Here is a 21,229-nt window from a genome sequence, read left to right as displayed (position 1 = left end):
TCCTAGGGGATAACACTCACCCCTCCACCCCACGTCCCCCTCTCTCGCCCCGCCGACCCTCTTCAGGAACAAAGCACTGACGAGATGTGTGAATTAACTTTCTTAATTTGCGCTTTCTGAGTAGGTAATTTGTTTCCAGAACTTTCTAGATCTCTAGCACACAGGCATCCGCATATAATATTGACATCAAACAAATGATTATGGGGTGGAGAGGTACCCGCTCAGAAAAAAGAAAAAAAATAGAGTTCAGCAGCTCCGCAATTAACGCCGGTATTGACGGGACACAGCAGGGTGCATGTTTACCATTGTCTGAGAGATGTTTTACTCATGTCAAGAGCCGGTTCTTTTCTGAAGAGACTGATAAGTGGGACTAAAACTAATATTTACAGTACGTGAAATGCAGCCTCTCAGATGATGATGCAGAATTAAGGGTAGTTCACCTAAAAAATGAATCACTTCTCTCATCATTTACTCATGTCATTCTAAACCAGTATGACTTGCTTTCTTGTGTGGAACATAAAAAGAAGGTGTTTTCAAAGTCAGTGGGGTCCAAACAATATGAGGGTGAGGAAATTAGTTTAGGGCAAACTATCCACTTAAGTAATTCACTTTTAGTAACTCAATCATTATTACCTGAAAAGTATTGATCAGAAATAATTAGATTAAAATGTATTGTTAGAGTGTTGTGTTAGTTTAGCGACATGTTAACATGTTTGTTTCCTGAATGAGTTGCTGCCTTTGTAGAGATTTCTTTAGTCCCTCCTGTATATAAAACGTTTTATATATAAACTAAAGTAATGCAGTAGTTCTGTTCTGAAGCAGTGTTGTTGGCTGTGGACAACAAAAGTAAATTAATGTGCATCAATTCTACCATGTTACCCCCAACGCTGAGTATAAGTGATATGTTTTCACACATACACATCTGTCTTAATCTGTTTGCTTTTTTAAGGTCTGGTTGTCTCATACATGCAGCATATTCAGGGTTTCCGCATATTTATTTCAGAAATGCTGTGAAAACACATTGTCAAAGTCGACGGTGATGCTCTTAACTGGAAGCAACTGTATCATTTGAATAAGAATCATCAATCGACAGGCGCTAGAAATTTAATTGTTGGCTGAAATATTTAACACTAGCTACTATATAGGCTTTACTTTAATTTATCTGGATGTTAAGCACTCGGCCCCATTGTTCAGTTTTACAGCTAATCTTGTCCTAAAGACTCCTATTTGATTAGGCATTAGCAGCACATGAAAGGTTATTAAGGCCACTAATATGAGGGTTTGGAGGGCGTCTGTGCTGAAGAATAGGAGGGAACCCGTAAGAGACAGGGCTAATTACCATCCATCCTTCTATGTGAACCCAACCATCTGCCAGTGTCACCCACTTATTGTCTATTGGCTTTCAATCATGAACGGACCGCTGCAGCCAAAGATGTGTGTTTTAATTAGAGAGCTGCTCTATAATTATATTTATATTATAATAATGACTTTGACGAAGCGTTTGAGTGGATGTCCTTCATTGTTCACTAAAATGATAATATTTAATTATGATGTTTGAACACTGCAGATTTGAGCAAGCTGAGTGGTTCTCTGTCTCTTTGACACGCACACGTGGGCATACACTCATGCTCTCACGTTCTAGCTCTCTTTTCCAAGCACACACAAATACAGAAGACAAGACATGTTACCACCATGTACAATAGTGCCACAGTGCTCATTTGCTCAGTTCAAAGACCTAGTGAGCTGCTTGCATAAGGCAATATGAGCCTTAAAGGAATAGTTTACCAAAAAATTGTCGTCATTCCAAAGCTGTATGATATCATAAGATATCATTTTCAATTTTGGGTGAACTACCTCTTTAAAATGTTGCCTCCTTTTCTCAAATTCTAAGAAATAACTTATTTCAATATTGATAAAAAATAGTGTAGGGTAATTAAAACAAGTTATTTTACCTGGTACTCGTGACCTTAGCTTAGCAACATGCTAACATCAGACTATATTGTAGCCCTTTCACACAGAGCATTGATCCCAAAAAATTGCTATAGATTTGCTAAAGTGCCTTCTGTGTGAACGCAAACACATCCCAGAATTGATCCCGGGATTGATCCCCGTTCCAAAACAGTCACTTATGAGTTTCCATGATGATTAGAATGCTGCCTCAGAAGGCAGCTTGCTATTTAGGCAAAGAGGCAGCTCTCTAGGCTTTGGAACAGAGCTATTGTTGTCAGTGGAAGGTAGTCATGCATACAACCATCAAGCCAATGTCTTGTAGACATGAAACTTGGACTTTGCAGTGCATTCACCTAGTCGGTTTACTTTCACACATGCATCACGTCCTCTCCCTTGCTGCCATGCCATACAGTACCTGTTACTTTCCCCTGTGTAACACACTTAAAGTGAATTAAAGGGCACTTGGAAGCGAGCAATTAATCCCTGATGCCTAATCTCGTAATAACACCATAAAGAGCCACTAAACCGGGAAGGATATGAAGACTCTTTCATCCAGCCCTGCTCACAAATCACGGTGCCCGTGCAGCACCAGGGGCCCGGTGTGGCTGTAGCATCAGTTCACACTGCCTGGAGACCAAATTATCCTCCTGATTGATTGAGTTTCAAGGCATAAACCGGAGGACGATTCGCCTGCTCGGCTTTACGACTCTCCGTCTCTGTCTCGCTCCCTCGTTCTCCCGCCCAAACATGAGCGGCAGCGCAGAGATAAGTGACTTAAGTGGACTACAAAGTGTTGGGAGCGTGGAGCCATTTCCATATCGCCTTTGTGCTGCAGATGCCGGTCATGGTTGGAGTTAACCCTATAGTGTTGCGCTGGATCATCTTTTTGGCTCTTGCCGGATTTCATTCCTCTCTGCCTTTATGGAAGTCGAGCTGTGGTTTCTGACTCGCCCCTGGTCTCGTGTCTCTTTTCAGCTCTTTAAAGACTGTGAATTTGTGATTTGTACGAGGTGTTACGGAAGATAAAGCTGCATGAGTAGAACATTCTCATTTGCTTGATGAATGAATGTCTAGTGTGTGTTGTGATGCAAAAGACAAAAAAATGACTAAATGTTATGAAATTAGGCCAATGTAAACTATATGGCAATGTAAAAAAAATTCAAATGTTTTCTCACTTTTTCTTTTCTTTTGCCTAAAAATACTTTTCATTTTCATCAGTCACATATTTCTATTAAAATTAAAGTATTTTTGTATGATTTTTTTTCTTTACACTTTACCTTAAGCATGTTTTTATTTATTTATTATTTCTAAGACCATTTAATACATTTTGATAAAAGTGTTACTGACTAGACATTTCATATGCCTCTGATGTCAAAACATATCAACTGGATGTTAATGTAATCTGACATATTTAGCTTACAGTCCCACACTGAATTCATTCTAACAAATAAAAGGATTAATTTTCACTATTGTTGTTTTTTCAGTCTAAAGTGAGTTGTTTTCTTCAGGCTAATGTTAGGTTCTTGAATAACGGTGTACTGCAGTGTTATATTTCCACCATTAAAGCATTCTAGTCCTTTTAAATTTGTATTAAAACCGAAATCTAATTAGTTTATCACAGTAACTTGACCGCACAAGCTCAGTAGCATATCCTAAAGTCTGATGCTCGGCCGTGGCCCTCCTGCTGTGTGCTCCAAACAGATAAGCAAAGGAGCAGCGTGGTCACCCATGCAGAAATACTCAGAGTGCATTAGGGCCACTGCAGTCTCCTCCGCATTTGGAAGACGGCCACTGTAAGCGGTGTATTACAGCAGCCTGCAGAACCTGCACAGACTCTGCAGCAACTTTATGAGTCAGTAATGTTGTGAGGTAGCTGTATCCTGCTTTTTTTTCTAATTTATCCTCTCCTCTCATTTTCCCTCTCCTTTTTTTGCCCTCTCCTCCCTTCACTGCTCCCCATTTTCCTCCCTGTTTCTTCTCTTCCCTCTTCTGCTGTCCTCTTGTTCCTTACCTACTCCTGTTTACCACTCTATCTTCTCCTTACACTTTGTTCACCCTCTTCCCTGTTTTTACTTTCCTTTCCTTCTCTCCTTCTTTCCTTTCCTCCATTCCTTCACTAATGCCCATTTTCCACCCTCTTCCCTATTTTTATTCTCAACTCTCCTTTTACATCCTTTTTTCTTGTTTCTCTTTCCTCTCTTCCCTCACTTTCTGCCCTGTTCCCTATTTTTCTCCTTTCTTCTCCTCTTATTCTATTACTATTCCTCATTTTTAATCCCCTCTCCTCTTATTCCTTTACATTTCCCTTTTTCCACCCTGTTTCCTCTCCACTCTTCTCTTATTCTTTCACTATTCCTCATTTTACACCCTATTCCCTCCTTTTTACTCTCTATTCCTCTCATTCCCTCACGACTCCCTTTTCCCACCCTGTTCCTCGCCTATCATTTCATTATTACTCCTTATTTCCTGTCGTCTTTCCTTCTTTTTGTACTCTCATTCCCTCTGCCTTCTCCTCCACTATCCACTCTCCTCTTATTCTTTCACTATTACTCATTTTACACCATGTTCCATCTTTGTTTACTCTCTATTCCTCTCATTCCTTCTCCACTCCCCTTTTCCACCCTGTTCCTCGCCTTTAATTTCATCAATCCTCCTCATTTTCTGTCCTGTTTCCTTCTTTTTGTACTCTCAATCGCTCTGCCTTCTCCTCCACTATCCCCTATCCTCTTTCCTCAACCCCATCCTATCCCCACCCCCACCCCTCGCACAGGCTTCCCGGCAACAGCGTACGGTCCCGTAGCGGCGGCGGCAGCAGTGGCGGCAGCGCGTGGCTCAGGTAGGGGGGCCCGTGGAAGAGGCGGCTACGCAGCATACCCTCAGAGCACAGGGCCAGGTAAACGCTCTGGCCGTAGATCTGTGTGACTGCTGCTCTCTTCATGCTGCTCTTAACTCTAGCCGCCTCTGTCCTCTCTCTCACACACATATACACTCACAAATACACACAGTCTTTAGTTAGAAGGAAAGGACAGGACTCAAGGCTCCTGCTTTCTTCCCCTCCTTTCCTGTTGTAGATGTGATTTATGGCGCTGGCAGAAGTTGGCCCACTACCCATTGGTCCGAGACCATTTATTCCCCCCGTTTTCTTAATTTAGTTAATGTCAGGATTATGGTCGGTGAAACTGGTAACAGATCAGGGCACAGGGGCCGGCTTCTGCTCTCGCTGCCATTTGTACTTTACCGTAGCTGCTGTATTTGTTTCGCTAACCCCCCTTCCACCCCCCCCACACACAAAACACCATTACAAACAGACTTACACGTGGGAGCCTTTTCATTTCTCATGGCTTGTCGGGTTTTCACATTTAATCATTGGTGCTCTTGGTCGTTAATGCCTTCTTCCGTCATTCGGACAAATTTTTTTCGCCTTTGACTAGAAAACACAGTGTGTGCACATTAAACAGTTCCCAGTCGCTTCTTCGTTCCTCTGTGACTATTGATCCGGAGGCTGGATAGCTTCATCTATCAATCTGACTTTGTCTGTAAGATGCAAGGATACTTAAATAAATAAACAGCAGGGAGGAACAGCCCTCGGCCTTCTCACTGACGTTTGGCCTTTAGCACAATGGGAAATGATGGCCTTGGCTAATTGGCCATCAGAAAGTGATTCCATAGCAGGTGCCAAGTTTATTTACACACATTCGGCACTGTAAAAAATCAGAGCAACTTTAGGCAACCAGCTTGACTTTGAGTATACTCAACTTATTTTTTTGTACCAACTTAATTAGAATTGGTCAAATATAATGTAAGAAGTCAAAACTCAAAAATAAAAATGTTTTTTACTTGTGGATCCAAATTCAATAAGCTAGCATTTTACCTTAAGCTGAGCATTAACATTAAGTTAAGTCCCCATGCTTTGACCAAAAACTACAGAGCCTAGCAAGTCACCTGTAGGAAAAAAAACAACAAATCCCGCAAATCCGTGGTCATAGTTTTGTAATTTTTTCCCCTCAGTTTATAAACCGTACTTACGAAATTTTAAATTGTTCCCTCAGTTTAACAAATTACGCCGACAGATTAATAAACCTTAATAAATAAATAAATAAAATAAATTAGAAAATGAATAACATTTGTAAACCGTATTTTTGTTTTTTCAATCCATACCCACAAATTCAAAATCCGTGCCAATGCTTTCGCAATCCATTCTTATGGTTTTGCAAAGATTTGTTTTCCGTCCCTCATTTGAGGAATCTGTAGTCTACCGACATAAGAACGGAACAAGCTCCCGATTCGTTAACTCTTCTGTTAATGAATCTTTTTGTATATCGTGTTATTGTGTATTATTAAAGTGAATACAGCTGTCTTAACTGCATGCTTCAATTCTTGGCTATAGTGGGGACGGGGTGGAGAACTACACGTTGCAAAGTTTCTGGATTGACAACCATATTTAAATACGCGACTGAATCCGCTAGACAACCGTAGCAATGGACGGAACAAAACAATCTGATTCTTAGTCAAATGATCTGTGCATTAAGTCCTGAAGTGTAAATTCAAAATAATAGACCTGCCACTTTTTCTATGTAATGTTACTTTGTTGTTCACTTTTGAAATCATTCATCTTTTTACATTTAAATGTATAGATTTGAATATGTAAAACAGTTCTAAGGACTTTGTTTTATAACCTGTCCTGACTGTGATTATTTTTATTTCATGAATAATTATGATAAGTTATTATTATAAACTGTTTCTTTGCATGTATTTTGGATTTATTGTCAGTACTGGGCTCTTAGTTCACATGGGTACTTGCTGTGTGTGTGTGAATGACCGTGTTCGTCCACCACCACCAGAGACCATTTTTGACCCAGGAAAAATCATGAATTGTTATTATTATTATTATTATTATTTTACTACATTACTATGTAAACCTACAGCAAAAGCAGTCAATTTAATCGATAGGTGAGCCATAGCTGAAGCAGATTTCTAAAATGAGGGATGGGCCACAAGTTTGCAAAACTGTAGGAAAGGATTGCGAAAGCATGGGCATGGATTATGAATCGGTTGGTACAGATTGAACAACCGAAAGTACGGTTTATAAATCTGAGCGCACAAGTTGGAAATTTGTGGGTACAGTTTATTAATCCTTGGGCACAATTTGATAAACCGAGGGAACAATTTAATCATCTGTGAGTACGGTTTATAAACTGAATTGCAAAACTGTGACCACGGATTTGATTATATATATATTAAGTCCTGAAGTGTATTGTGTGTGTGTGTGTGTGTGTATATATATATATATATATATACAGTATATATATTCAAGTGCATCATCAGTGTTCAAACTGAGCATGCTCAGAAGTCTGCTAGTTGCAGCCTCACCTCCAAACATGACAGTGTAAGTTTAATATTCTAGTTAAGTTGCTTATACTAAATGCAGTAAAAATGTACTTAACATTTTTTGTGCATTTTCTGCATTTGAAAAATCAGGTTGAATTAATTCAACCTTTAAAATCGAGTTTATCTGACAAAATAAAAGTTATTGAAAGATTATTTTACAGTGCACTGACAGTGTGTACACACCTTTTTGCTGATGCGCATGCGTTTACTGCATATTTTGACTCGTGCGCATACTCGAGTTTGCTCCATTGACACCTGCTCTCCGGCAGACAGCTATCCACCCCGGTGTAATTGGCAGACAGGCGTAAAAGTGGCTCAGCGCACGGTTTGAAGGAGCGCAGTCGACAGAGCGTGAGCCAATCAGTCATGCCTCTCCACCCAATCAGACGAGTTTGATTCTGATTAGCACTCGGCTAAAGAAACCAACTTAGCCTGAAAAAACATAGCTCTCTGCATCTCGTTGCTGTTTAATGTGTGCGAATTATACCAGGCTTGTTTGGAGCGAGCTCTGAGTTTAAAACGAGAGCTACATGAGAAATAACTCTCAGCTGATGGCATCTACAGACTTTTAAACAGTTCTTGATCATATTTCGAAGAAGTCATACACGAGGTTCGCATTGTGAAATTCAGATCCAGTGAGCTTAATTTTCATTTGAACATTGAAAGCTTGGGTTATACTGTGTGTTTTGGAAAGGAATGTGATTAGGTAAGGATGTGGCTCACTGGACCAAGTTTATTAGGCCAGTGTAGTTGTTTTACCACCCTTCCACCCCCCGTGGCGAGCGTCTTCAGCTGATGGCACAGTTGCACTCTTTTGTGACTGATGGAGTCGCTCTATGGTTGCGTTGTGACAGAAGTGAGAAAGCCATTGAGACAGAGCACTGACATTTAAGGATGACCTTTTCCGAGAACCTCATCATCTATTACCCAACTGATCTCCATTGCGCAGCACAATTTATACACCCCTGCTGTGCATACATTTGCTGCTAGGCGGAGGATGAGATGTGTTTGCGTGCCGACTGTCAGTCAGTTAACTCCTGCGCAAACCTGCCGGCAAGGGTACGGTGAAAGTCAGAGGCTCCGCTCTGACAGACGAGCTGTCGCACTTTATTGTGCGTAGTTCTCTGGCAAAATGGTGATGTTGCAGGCAGATCATCTTCATCGCTGCATAATCTCCGTCAATCATCCGAGAGCTGTTGCTCTTCCTCCACCTGCTTGATGCAATATTATAGTTCTCTTCTCAACCTAGACAGACCCGGTTCCAGAATCAAATCACTGCTTCTAAAATTAGTGAGAGTGCAGATGTAATGAGTAAGAAATGGCTCCACCATTTCTTAAGAATAGCAATGTGCAGTGAGAAATTTAAGATTATTTACAAGTCATTACTTTTACAAATGATTAGAATAGAATTAAAAAAATATTGATACAAAAATTGGAATATTTTTCTGTTAATTTATTACTAAGCATTCACTTTCCTTAATGCATATCTATTTTTGTCCCATGCTATGGTTATCACTATGTCATCCATTGCAATTTCGAGATTGAATCCTGTATTTATATGTGGTAGTTGCCATGTTAGCAGCATGAAAAACAAAACTTTAATTCAAATTCTAAATGAATGATATAGCCTAGAAAGCATGCAAAGACCGCTCCCTTTATAATCATTAAAAAACTGTCACTCATATTAGTTCATTGCGATCTCACAAACTTCCGTTGTAATCAATGAATCTGTCTGCATTGCACTATGAATCTTTTACTTACATCGTGTCTACACTTTGTTAATGAGAGGTTTCGCGACTCTGTGGATTCTGACTAAATTAAACACCCCTGATTGGCCATTGCCTTCAAGTGATCAAAAAAATGTCTGTGATTGGCTATATTGCTCACCGCTGCAAAATCACGTTGTAAATAGAAACATTTGACATTCTCCAAAGAGTGAACACAAATACGCACTGGAGCGTTTGCCAAATCTGTAAACCTTATTGTAAAGTATTACCAACATTTCTCATTATCAATGTTGAAACTGATATTTAAAAAAAAATGGTATCCTTTGATGTGTAGAAATTTCAAAGTACAACATTTATTTGAAATAGTAAAGACATTTATAATGTTACAAAAGATTTCTGTCACTTTTGATCAATTTAATACAATTCAATTTAATGCTGAAAATGTTTATATTTCTATCAAAAAACATCTTGACCTCAAACTTTTGAACGAAGAAGATTGAGAACCCCTGATCAGAGTCATCCAGAGCAGCTTCTATCTTATGATTATTGGTTGGCAGTAAGGTAATAAAATAAATGAGACACATACTTTAGCTAGGCTAAACGGTGTGTGTGATTTGAATGGTATTCATTATTTATAGACCGAGCCGTCCTGACCTCTCTGTGTCAGTATGGCCTATGAAACAGTTCATCACTTGGTAGCGATAGAGCATTACGCTTCAGTTAGTAAGGACTGGTCAGCAGATATTATTTCAGAGTCTTGGAACATGTTCATGACAAGCTTCTTTCCAGATTAGTTTAGCGTTTTAAACTGATTATGATAGTTAAATGTACATACCATTCAGATATTACAGCATGTTTGTTAAAGCCAGTACATACTGCTGAAATAGCATGTATCCGCACCCCAGATTTCATCTAGCACTTGAAAGTGGCATGCTAACGTTTGCATTTCAGCGTTTCATTTTCAAACACCCACAAACCAACTGTGTTGGTGTGTAGTAGGACGCCGGGCCGATCATCATGTTTCTGTTGTTTCTCTCTTGTTTGGTTTGGTCCTGCTTGAAAGCCAGTGTGTGTAAGTCAAAGACTGCACCAGTTGACTTCCTCTCTACACACTCTCCTCTGGTCACACTCCAGTGGAAGGTTTGTCCCTGCTCCTGTACTTCCCCCTCTCTCTTGTTCTTTCTCCTTCATCCTGTGTCCTCTTATTTATGTATTTCTCTATCTTGAGTTTCAGTATTATTTTCATTCCATCCTCCTTTTATAGTGCAACCTGCAGTGCTTAAAGGGATAGTTCAGAAAAATAGACTCCATTATTTACTCACCCTCATGTTATTTAAAATTTGACTCTTTTTTTCAGATGAATAAAAAAGGAAAAATTCACTCTTTTCCATTTCATTGTATGGCGATTTAAAAGTGATGCATATGTAAAACATAGACTGAAATTTCAGTTTCGACTTACTGAAAATCTTGACATCAGCCCTTGGTGCATTCATTAGAGGTACTGAGATCAGTAGAAATGTGAGTTTTGTGCAGTATTTTTAATGCACTATTATTAATAGTAAAAAAAAAAAATATATATATATATATATATTTTCATTTTCATTTTAGTTAAATATTTAGTCAATTTTGTTATGTTCTTTTATCATCTTTATAATAAAAAAAAAAATACATATTACTTTTTAGTTGTAGTTTAAAAAAAAAAATTTTGTCATTTTAATGCCATAAACTATGTTGCGAAGCCAACATTTCTAATTTTCCTTTAGTTAGTTTTTTCATCTAATATTTCTATTTTATTTTAATTCAGCTTTGTTTCAATTTAAAATAAATTATAAAAAAAAAATGTGTATATATATATATGAAAGTAACCCTAGTTTTGTGAACAAATCTTGTTTTTGAACCTCCAATGAATCACTTGATCCATTTCACAGAATGATTCATTCACAGTCCACTTTTTTGATACTTTTATGGTGCTTTTCCATCCCTTTTTAAAGCTTAAACGCTCCAGTCCCCATTAACAGTCTGGGAACAGCTTGAGGGTGAGTAAATGACGAAGAATTGTCGTTTTGGATGAACTAATCCTTTAACACTCATCAATATTTCATTCTTTATTCCACCCACCTCGAGTATTATTTTTTGTTCTCTCTTTATTTTTTCCTCAATCTTTGCCATTTCTCTCTGCTTCATTTTCTTGGACCTATACGTGTCTGTTAGTTGACTGCATGCTTCTCTAGTGGTCCTGATAGAAACCGTAGATCTAGATTTGAGTACATGTCTGTTAGCTTGTGTTTGGAAAGAATGCGTTATGTCTACCGTCTCTTCTCTTTGGATCTTCTGCTTTTTACATTAAGTGTTGTGGATTGCAAGTACTTTTTCTCATTTATTCTCCTTCGGCTTGAAGATACTTGTCAGAGGAGGCGTGTAAAACAATATCTGACTTATTGAGACCTCCTGCAGCACGTGTCAGAGTGATCCGGGTGTTTATCGAATGACATTCTGGCAGCGCCGCCCCACTTCCTCTCAGCTCTTTGGCACACGCAGAGAGATGACTCTCAGAAGTTATCTGACACTGCACATCTCGCAAAAGCACATCCTAGAACTGGAGACCTGACAACCTCAGCACCTCGGCTCACCTGGGCCGGGGACAAAGGGCCACCAGGCTCCCTGGGGCGAGACTTGTCCCTCCAACTTCTTTCAGGTTTCTCCATCCTTTTCCCCTCCCTCCATCTGTTCTTCTTTCTTCAGCGAGGTGAAAGTGTGCACTCGCGTGTGAGTTAGAGAAGCGGGAGCCACAGAAAACCTGTGTCACTCTCCATTAGCTGTGGTATCCTGACAGACAGGCCCTGGACTACAGCTGTGTCTGCCTCGCTCACTGTGGTGTCCACAGGTGCAATCTAGGCCAGCCCGTCTCTACGGTGCCAGCCGCCCATGCTGCAAATATGAAACGCACTTCATACTTGTCTGTCACGCTCCTGATGAAGATAGATGTATGTTTTCACCATCTTGCGGTTAGCTGTCCGCTTTCCCACAGCTCTACCTATGTCCAGCCCTACGCTCAGGGGTGTGAGCGCTAGTCGCAAAACGGGGTTTTTCATTATTTTCAAGGCTTAACGTTGAAACATTATCTGCTGACGAATTATGCGATGCCTTCTCTAGCTAGGAGGGACATGTTGTAATGATAATTACTCAAATATACGACTAGAAAAAGACCATCTCTGAATGGAGAGTGATTGTCTGTGGAGGCGGCGAAGGGCACTTGTAATTCTTTAAAAATGACATAGGTGGAAATGAGGTAGCTAATTGTGGATGTTCGGAAATTTCGAAAGCTAATTTGGAGGCACATTTGACAAGTTTATTGACACCTAGTAGAGGATTTGTTTGAGAGGAAGAGTGCTACCGGCTTTATTCGAGTGGAGAGAGATTGAGAGACCGAGAGATAAAACGTAATGTCTCTGAGTATGGAATTGCAGGGTCAGTGCTTTTTATAGAACGGCAGTCTGTGTTTTTGTTCGAGTGTACGGATTCCCTCTCTGCGACTGACATTTCTGCCTGGAGTAGATGATTGTGTGAAATGCTATTTCCAAGGCAGGCCACAGTCCTTGAGCTTTTTTTAAAGAAGTGTTTGAAAGTCACATTGCGAAATGTCAGCTTTTCCATCGTCCCCCCATGAAAAGACTCTGTAAATGGCAGTATTTCGCTAACATCAGCAGGCTAATTGTGGTAATAGACTGCTGACAGGTCAGGTGTGAGCCGTACTGACTGCGCTGAGCCTGATCCACGTTGAGTTTTTTTTCACTTTCTTCAGTAGCGGAGCAACAATGTTAAATTGCATTGCAAACACATTTTAGTTTTACTAAGACTTTTCTGCTGGACGAACAGAATTTCAGTGTCTCCGTGAAACACAGAGCTCATCTCAAGAATGTCCTTGAATCGTTTGTTTTGACCAAGAGTCCTCAGTGAAGGTGGTCTGATGTGGAAGTTGAAGTTAGGGGTCAAATAGTTAAATAAGATGTTGATTTGACTTACTCTCAAGATCTAGATCAAGCAGAAAGCAATGGGTTAGCAGACAAAAACAAACAGGTAGAAGCTGAACTATTGCTTTTTATTTGTTCTATTGTAGTTTTTTTTTTTTTTTTGCTTTTAGATTTTGTTTTGTTTTTGTTTTGCATTTTGTTGCTTTTTTGACGTGTTTTGCTATTTCTATTTTTGCTTTGTTTTGCTTTTTATTTTATTTATTTTTTTTGTTTTGCAATTTGTTTTATATTTTTTGTTTGGGATATTGGTGTAATTTTATTTTGATTTGTGTAGGTGTATTTTTTTTTTTATGATACTTGATTTTACTGTATATGATGACGTAAGATGTTGACAGATTTCAGCTTTTCTGTGAATAACATTTCAAACAGAAATGTATCTTATGCCTATCTAGAGCTTTAGCACTTCACTTTCACCATATCCTTACAGATAAATACAAGCAGGCCTATGCATGATTTGTCCAAAAAACAATGTTAGCCAAGTAGATGTTCGTGTACAAGGAAAGATGACTGCCTGGGGCACAGTAGTACCATCCTGAGGGCCAGCATTCACAGTTACTGTCCATTTTGACAAATAAGGAGTAATTCAGGACAGAAAGTCTCAGTTTGATACGAACTGAGCAGCACGTGTTTTACCAGAAAGGAGCCACCTTACCTTTTATTGCTGTCAAACTTTTTATTCCATACTTATGACTCCCTCATTGTTAGTGTTAAACAGATCATATAATTAATAAAACAGCTGTTGAATATTATTTTTAACTCGTGCATCATTTTGACCACTCATTATCTTGCTCGTGTCTTAATCTTGCACTGGCTGTCACTCGATGCGGCCATTACTTTAATGCGACTAGAAAAAAGACTATCCAGTGCTCTGTTGGTGCCTTTAGCAGTGACAAATTACCACTCTCTGTTCATTAAACAGCTGATAAAAGGGCCTCTTATTTACGTATTCATGTATTTATGTATCTGTTTCTTGATGCTGCTCTGACAGATATTATGTATAACAACACAAAGCTGCAGTGGTAGGGGGGGGGGAGTAAAAAGCAACCAGTGCTTTCATCTCAGCAACAGCTCTGAAGCACCCAGATGGGCTTCGTAATGGTGCGGTTGACAACCTTCCAGAGTGCATCCATTCTGAGCTCGCTCCCATGTCAGCCCCCCCGTCCCTCCCCTTGCTGGGGGGTCTGGGCTCAGTACAGATGTTGCCCAGACAAAGGCACATCTGGATGACCTACTCCCAGCTGTTCAGACACGACCTCAGAGTGTGTTTGCGGGCCTCCGTGCGGCTCGTAGAGGCGAAATGATGAATAGACGAGGTGCTGTCGTACACCCACCGTGAACGAGCGCTTCACATTTCTATACCACTATTCATCAAGTCGGGGGAAGTGAGTTTACACATCTATCACCTGTCAACGATGCACACACTCCCCCCAAACCTGCCATTATAGAGTAATTAGATTTCTGTTTGAGTGAAGGGGAGAGGCCCGTGGTACACAACACAGTTCGGTATATTTTTTGTGGAAGATATTAAGCTTTCTGTGTAGTTTAACTGTGGGGCTGCAGTTAAAGGAAAGTGTTCACAGTGCCTATTAATGGAAGAACACACATAGACGCACACAAAACTCACACCCTGCGTCCTCGTTCATCCCGGAGTTATTCACAGGGGCATAAAACATTCCGAGTGCTATTCTCTGTCTGATTGGCAGCGTACAATACCATGGAACATCACAGAGGAGCCATTATTGTGGCAACTTTTGATGTTTAAAAAAGGCAGTGTTTAATTTAGCTCCACTTTTTTTTTTTTTTTTTACTTCCACTTGGTCAAAGTGAATCATTTGCATTCGCTCAGAGAGAGAATTATCCGGCGAAGGTAATCAAGCAGCCCTATTCCGCCAGATGGCTTTCTCTATAGACAGTAAATGGGCAGTTTTTAACTGCGTTTTATTCCGTGTTTCTGCTTCAGATAGCACTGTCATTGGACGTGATCTACCTGGATAATAAATATAATTTCTGCAGGCCGTTATTAGATAAGACCTTTCCTGCCACAGCATTAAAACGAACAGCTTTTCAGGTCTAATTTGCTATGTCAATGCTAACAAAGAAACCAGGTGTGTTTGTTGTATGTGCGGTAATGTCGTATTTTGCGTCCCGCCGTTCCCGCTCCACGGAAATTAGGCGGAATATTTATGCAGATTGCGGCAGGACTCAGCCATTGTTGCACACGCCGGGGCCGGGGAGTGTTAGACAAAAAGGACGTCTCTGAACCCCCAACCCTCCCCCCACCCTTTGGCGGGGACGAGGTGGGTCATGCTGCACACGCCTGTAAAAGGTCTTCATTTGTTTGTTGTTAAAGATCTAATTAGGAGGATGAGGGGAAACAGGATGGAATGGCAGCTTGTCTAATTAAGAGGCGCGTCCAGGGTTCCCTTTGAACCTCAAGGACGCCCATCTATTAGAGAGGCCCATCAAAAATGGATTCAGCCTAAGTGCATTTTTGGTTGCTTTCCTTAAATGATTAAAGATGTGCGCGCTGGAGTGGGCTTTCCCCTCCTCTCCGAGAATCCGAAACACTTGAAGATTCTGAGCACACCTCAGGCATTTCCTTCGTTTTTGCGCAGTTAGCGGGAGAGAGCTTGAACGTCTGGATGCATATGTGATTTATTCGCTTTTGGGAGTGTAGGTACTGGCAGGATGGGGATTTTCATGCTCGTTTCTGTTTACTGATCGTAAGCATTTTTTCAGTAGTTGTGCCTGTGAATTTCACTGTTCTCTTTTGGCAGTCCCTGAAACAGAATAGAATAACAGGAATTTTTAACACATATTTCATTTAGCATTTTCTTGGAAAGACGCCTGAGAAAGGTACATTACATAGCCAAAAATGTGTGGACAGCAAACTCCACACCTGTATGTGCTTGTTGAAAATTTAATTTCAAAACCATTGGCGTTAATGGGGAGTTAATCCTTCCTGACAGCATCCGCTCCTCGGGTTGCAGGGATTTGATTCCTCTCAAATGTCTTCAATAGGGGTTCAGGTTTGGGGTTTTTGCAAGCCAGTCAAGTTTTTCCATGCCAGAGTCCTTAAAACCATATCTTTATGGACTTTTTTCCATATAAGCTATATGTTGGAAGGAGATTGCATGACTTTATTTGTCTTCATGCATCTGTTAGTAATATGAGTTTATGGAATAACCAAAATTGCGAATTAGGTGTAGTTCTACACATGTATGAATTTGTAATTGTTTTAGTCATATATATATATATATATATATATATATATATATATATATATATATATATATATATATATATATTTTTTTTTTTTTTTATTCAACAAAAAAAAAAGTATTTGATGAATGCATAAACCAAATATTTAAATTGTATGTATCAATTTAACTATTTCCCTGCTATTGACTGAAATTGACTGAGGGTGCTACGCATCTTCTGAAAGAGTACGTAATAGATCAAACACAGGTGAAGAAGAAGCAGAAACAAGTGATTGAAGCATTGCTTATGCCCGTTGTAGTCTTTGACAACACAATTTTCTCAGCTTTTTGTCCAAAATGTTTTTTTATTTTTTATTAAACTTACCCACATTCAGGTGTTAATGATGAAATCATTAATGAAGCTAGAATAAAACTTTTTTGTTTTGTTTAGTTTTTAAAGCAGAGGCTCTGTTCTTTCTTTTGATATATTGCAAAATATTCTGGGGGCCATGAAAGATTTGTGAAAATGATAAAAATCGCTGTGGATGGTAACTTAAAAATAAAAACACTAGCTGGGAAATAGTTAAAAATGTATCAACATTTAACAAAATCAACTTTTGAAAACAGTCCTGGTTGTTAAGACCAAAATATTACATTATAATAAGTGGTTTAGTGAGTTAAAAGCTTATTCACAGTGTGACAAACATTCTTTGTTAATGTTGATGAAATTTAAAAACCCTTTGTTTGGCGACCAAAAACGCAGGCATTAGAGCAGACTCAAGGTTTGGGCTGAAGTGAGCAGTCAGGAGACTAGATGTGGATAATTAATGAGTGATTGGAGAAGGCCAGAGCAACACAGCTATAGCCTATCAGAGAATAAACGGTCCTTTTGTTTTCTCATTTCTTTTATTTATATTTCTTTATCACTCCCTATACTCTTCTTAAATGTAGGCTGGCATAGACCTCATTTGTTCTGCTGGGTATATCTGGGATCCTCTGAAACTAATTAAGGCAGAGCAAAACAAGAAACGTGTGTGTGTGTGTGTGTGTGTGTGTATGTGTAAAGTTTGGAAACATTACTATTTTTAATGTTTTTGAAAGAAATCTCTTATGCTCACCAAGCCTGCATTTATTTGATCAAAACAACAGGAAAAAAAACAGTAATATTGTGAAATGTCATTACAATTTAAAATAATGGTTTTCTATTTTAATATAATATATATATAATAAATATCTGTGATGCAATATACTATATACTTTTATATTATCTGTTACTCCAGTCTTCAGTGTCACATGATCCTTCAGAAATCATTCTAATATGCTGATTTAATGCTCAGTTATTATCAGTGTTGGATACAGTTGTGCTGCTTAACATTTTTGGAATATTTTTTTCTTTTTTTTCAGGATTCGTTGATGAATAAAAAGTTAAAAAGAACAGCATTTATTCAAAATAGAAATCTTTATAGCAACATAATTCGGTAATACTTTATTTTACAGTGTCCTTGTTACAAATGTTACATGTACTTACCATAGTAATAACAGTTAATTATGCATAATTACATGCAACTAACCCTCAACCAAACCCTAATCCTACCCTAACCCTATAGTAAGTACATGTAGTTGCTTAATATTACTCAGTACTTAAATATATAATTACACTGTAACAATGACACCTTAAAATAAAGTGTAACCCATAATTCTTTATCACTTTTTATTTAACACATCCTTGCTGAATAAAATTATTAATTTCTTTCAGGAAAGAAAGAAAACAATTACTGACCCCAAACTATATTGTTACAAAAGATTTCTTTTTTAAATAAATGCTTTTCTTTTTTTAACTTTATTCATCAGAGAATCCTGAAAAAAGTATCACAGGTTATAAAAAAAAAATATTATGCAGCAAACTGTTTCCAACATTGATAATAAATCAGCATATTAGATTGATTTCTGAAGGATCATGTGACACTGAAGACTAAAATAATGATGCTGAAAATTCAGCTTTGCATCACAGAAATTAATTATATTTTAAAGTATATTAAAATAGAAAACCATTATTTTAAATTGTAATAATATTTCACAATATTACATTTTTTTCTGTATTTTTGATCAAATAAATACAGGCTTGGTGAGCATGGCTTCTTTCAAAGACATTAAAATAGTAATGTTTCAAAACTTTTGACAGGTACTGTATACACAAACACACACACACACACACACACACACAAGTATTTTGACACTGAAGTCACACTTGTAAATGTCTGAATCTCATTGCATCATTAGATACAAAATTTCAAACAAAAATCTAGTGAATTTTGTTTTATTCACTAGAATGTTTCCAGATATTTCTTTATATTAAAAGTTATAATTAAAACCTCACAAATATCTTTTGGGAAATATTTTAGTTGTTTTTAGGTTAAAATAAATGCACTTTGATTTGATATTGTGATATCTAATGCAATGACAGTCATACATTTTTATGTGACTATCCAAAAACTTTCCAATGCCAATGCAATATGTAAAAGCGTCTTTTCACTCGTAATAGTTTGCATAATAAATTGACACACACATGCACTCGAGCACAATAAAATAAAACAAATAACATACCCTTCGATTTTAACAATGATTTGCAAATACTTCACATATTAAAGAAAAGTTATTCACGTTTATAAATCTGATGTTTTAAAAAAGGACGACATTACGCAAGACATGATTTGTGGTTTAGTTACGAGTGTGTAGACAGTAGTATTCTAGTTATTTTCCTGCTTGTTATTTTGTGGATGCTGAAATGCAAATTAGCATTTCAAATAAAGAGCGTTCCTTTCTCAGAAGAACTATTAAGGTCAGTCAGTTTTTATGTAATCGCCAATCAAACGTTTTTAAAACCATGACTTCTGTATGCTTATGTGATGTGTTGTGTGTCAGTACCTCCGTCTGCAGCAAACACAAGGGATTATAGTTGTGTACTGTACAGTGGCAGCCAGTAAGTCTTCACACATTCACACACACACACACACACACAGGGGAAACAGCGAGATGTGGCTTTACAAACACACCTATTTATCTATCTATCTTCCCAGTGCGCGCTGCATTGTACAACCATGAAAGTCAGATAGTAAACATTGCTTCATAACATTACTATGCAAAGTCCTATTTCCCCCAATGATGGAGTCCCACCCCTCATCCTCCTCCCTTCCTCCTCCTCCCCTGTACTGTATCTCCCAGGCTTCCCCGATTACGGTTTCTATTCCTCGCCAAGCGACCAACGGGGGCCCCCCTTCTCCTTTGCGGACTATGGCTCCCTGGGCCCCCAGGCGGCTCAGCTGCTGCAAAGCGAGCATGCCACATCAGCCTGCAACTCCCCTCTCCAGCACCTGGCCAGCCCGGATCAGTATAAGAGCCCAGGTGTGTACCCGCCTCTCCTTCATTCAATGATTGATTTGATTCATGCCGTTTATTCATCACCCTGCCATTCATTAAATCGAGAGAGGGGTGGACAGATGAGAAGGGAAAGCGAGGGATTTGTGCATCCTTGCAGTTTGCTTGAAGTGTCGTAGCATTGTCATTTTGCCTGTGGATTTGAGGGAGTGTATATACATGAGCACGTATACATGCGTATGTACTGTGGAGATATATCCGGGAAAGCGGATCACAGTCCCTGTCCAATTAATGCGTTCATATCTTGTGCAGTACATACTCAGGCACGTATGTATGTATCACACACCCATTGGCTCCATACCGCTCAACTGTCAGCCTGCTGGCATGTGATAAATGATATCTAAACATCCGACTTCATGTACTTGAGAATAAAATGACAAGCCATTTGTTGGAAGTTGATTTTATCACTTAGTTGCCGCACTTGGACACAGTATCACATATTGAGATAAATTGTTAATGCATCCCTTTATTTGCATACTTTTTTGTTCTGTATTCATTCTGTTTGTTCACATATACAGTACAGTGGCTCCGAAATGTATTTAGACACTTGAAAAGATAGTTCATTCTGCCATCATTTATTCACCATCATTCATGTCTTTCCAAACCAGTGTGACTTTCTTTCTTCGGTAGAACACAAAAGAATTGAAAAATCAGTGTTTTTTGGTGTCATTTTAGATCCTTTTTTATTGTATGGATATTCTTTTTGTGTTCTGCCAAAGAAAATGTCATGCAGGTTTGGAGCTGCGCGAGGATGAGTAAATGATGACAGATGTTAATTTATGTGTAAACTATCCCTTAAAGTCACACTTTAAAATGAACGAATGTCATTGCAATGCATACAAAATACCAAACCAAGTGTCATTTACTGTAAAGGATAACACAGGCACACTTTCTAAGCAAAATATTGCATAAAAAATAAGTTTGTGAGGTTTTAAATTGCCCATTCTGGTTGTCAAATGTTAGTGGAATATATCCATAGACATTTTAGATATAGCATGAAAAAATATGCAGGATAATTTGATATTTTTTCTCATGCAAATAAGTTCTGACATTTTAAATGTGGCTTAAGTGTTCAAATACTTTTTTTAGCAACTGTATATAGAATTGCATAAACTAATGAGTGAAAATGAGAAGAGTGTGTAGCATGGTAAAAAAACAAACAAACAAAAAACCCTGTCTTGTTTTGACAGCATATTTAAAGGGAAGAGTTTTGCTATTCCCAAACTCTTGGCATATTTTGTAATGCTTTATGGTAGTGCACCTCTGAACTGACGTTCGGTCCTCTTAAAAACAGTAGTGCTCCACTTTATATTCAGTAGCCTCTAGTTCAAAGGAAGGCGGTCTTGAGCTCTTGGCAGTAAACAAGACACGTCTTAAGCAAAAAAAAAAAGAAAATAAGTGCTGTCAAGAGCCATGGTAATGACTAGTAAACTGTCTTGCAGACATTGAGGCATGTGTGGATTAGACATCCACGCCAGCAACCAGACTGTTTATGGTT

General features: G+C 38.6%; 1 protein-coding gene across 12 annotated transcripts in view; it reads left to right on the top strand.

Annotated features, from left to right (window-relative positions):
• The window catches only part of msi2b (musashi RNA-binding protein 2b), a 262,677-nt gene that overhangs the window by 226,910 nt on the left and 14,538 nt on the right, over positions 1-21,229 (top strand). For 4 of the 12 annotated variants that reach the window (XR_014208655.1, XM_082179742.1, XM_082179740.1 and 1 more), the window contains exons 11-12: positions 4,721-4,843; positions 19,519-19,698. The exons of 1 other annotated variant lie outside the window; for it this stretch is intronic. Coding sequence is in view for 6 of the 11 variants with exons in the window: in XM_082179742.1 (XP_082035868.1) it covers positions 4,721-4,843; positions 19,519-19,698 (303 nt within the window). In the remaining 5 variants the exon portion in view is untranslated. The remainder of the gene's footprint in view (positions 1-4,720; positions 4,844-19,518; positions 19,699-21,229) is intronic. 7 more of the 12 variants (XR_014208653.1, XM_082179743.1, XR_014208652.1 and 4 more) reach the window with 4 other exon arrangements.

This window comes from Leuciscus leuciscus (assembly GCF_965113295.1).
Source record: "Leuciscus leuciscus genome assembly, chromosome: 9".
NCBI classification, from domain to species: domain Eukaryota; kingdom Metazoa; phylum Chordata; class Actinopteri; order Cypriniformes; family Leuciscidae; genus Leuciscus; species Leuciscus leuciscus.
The sequence above is the reverse complement of the archived record's forward strand: the minus strand, read 5'-3'. Positions and strand labels throughout refer to the sequence as shown.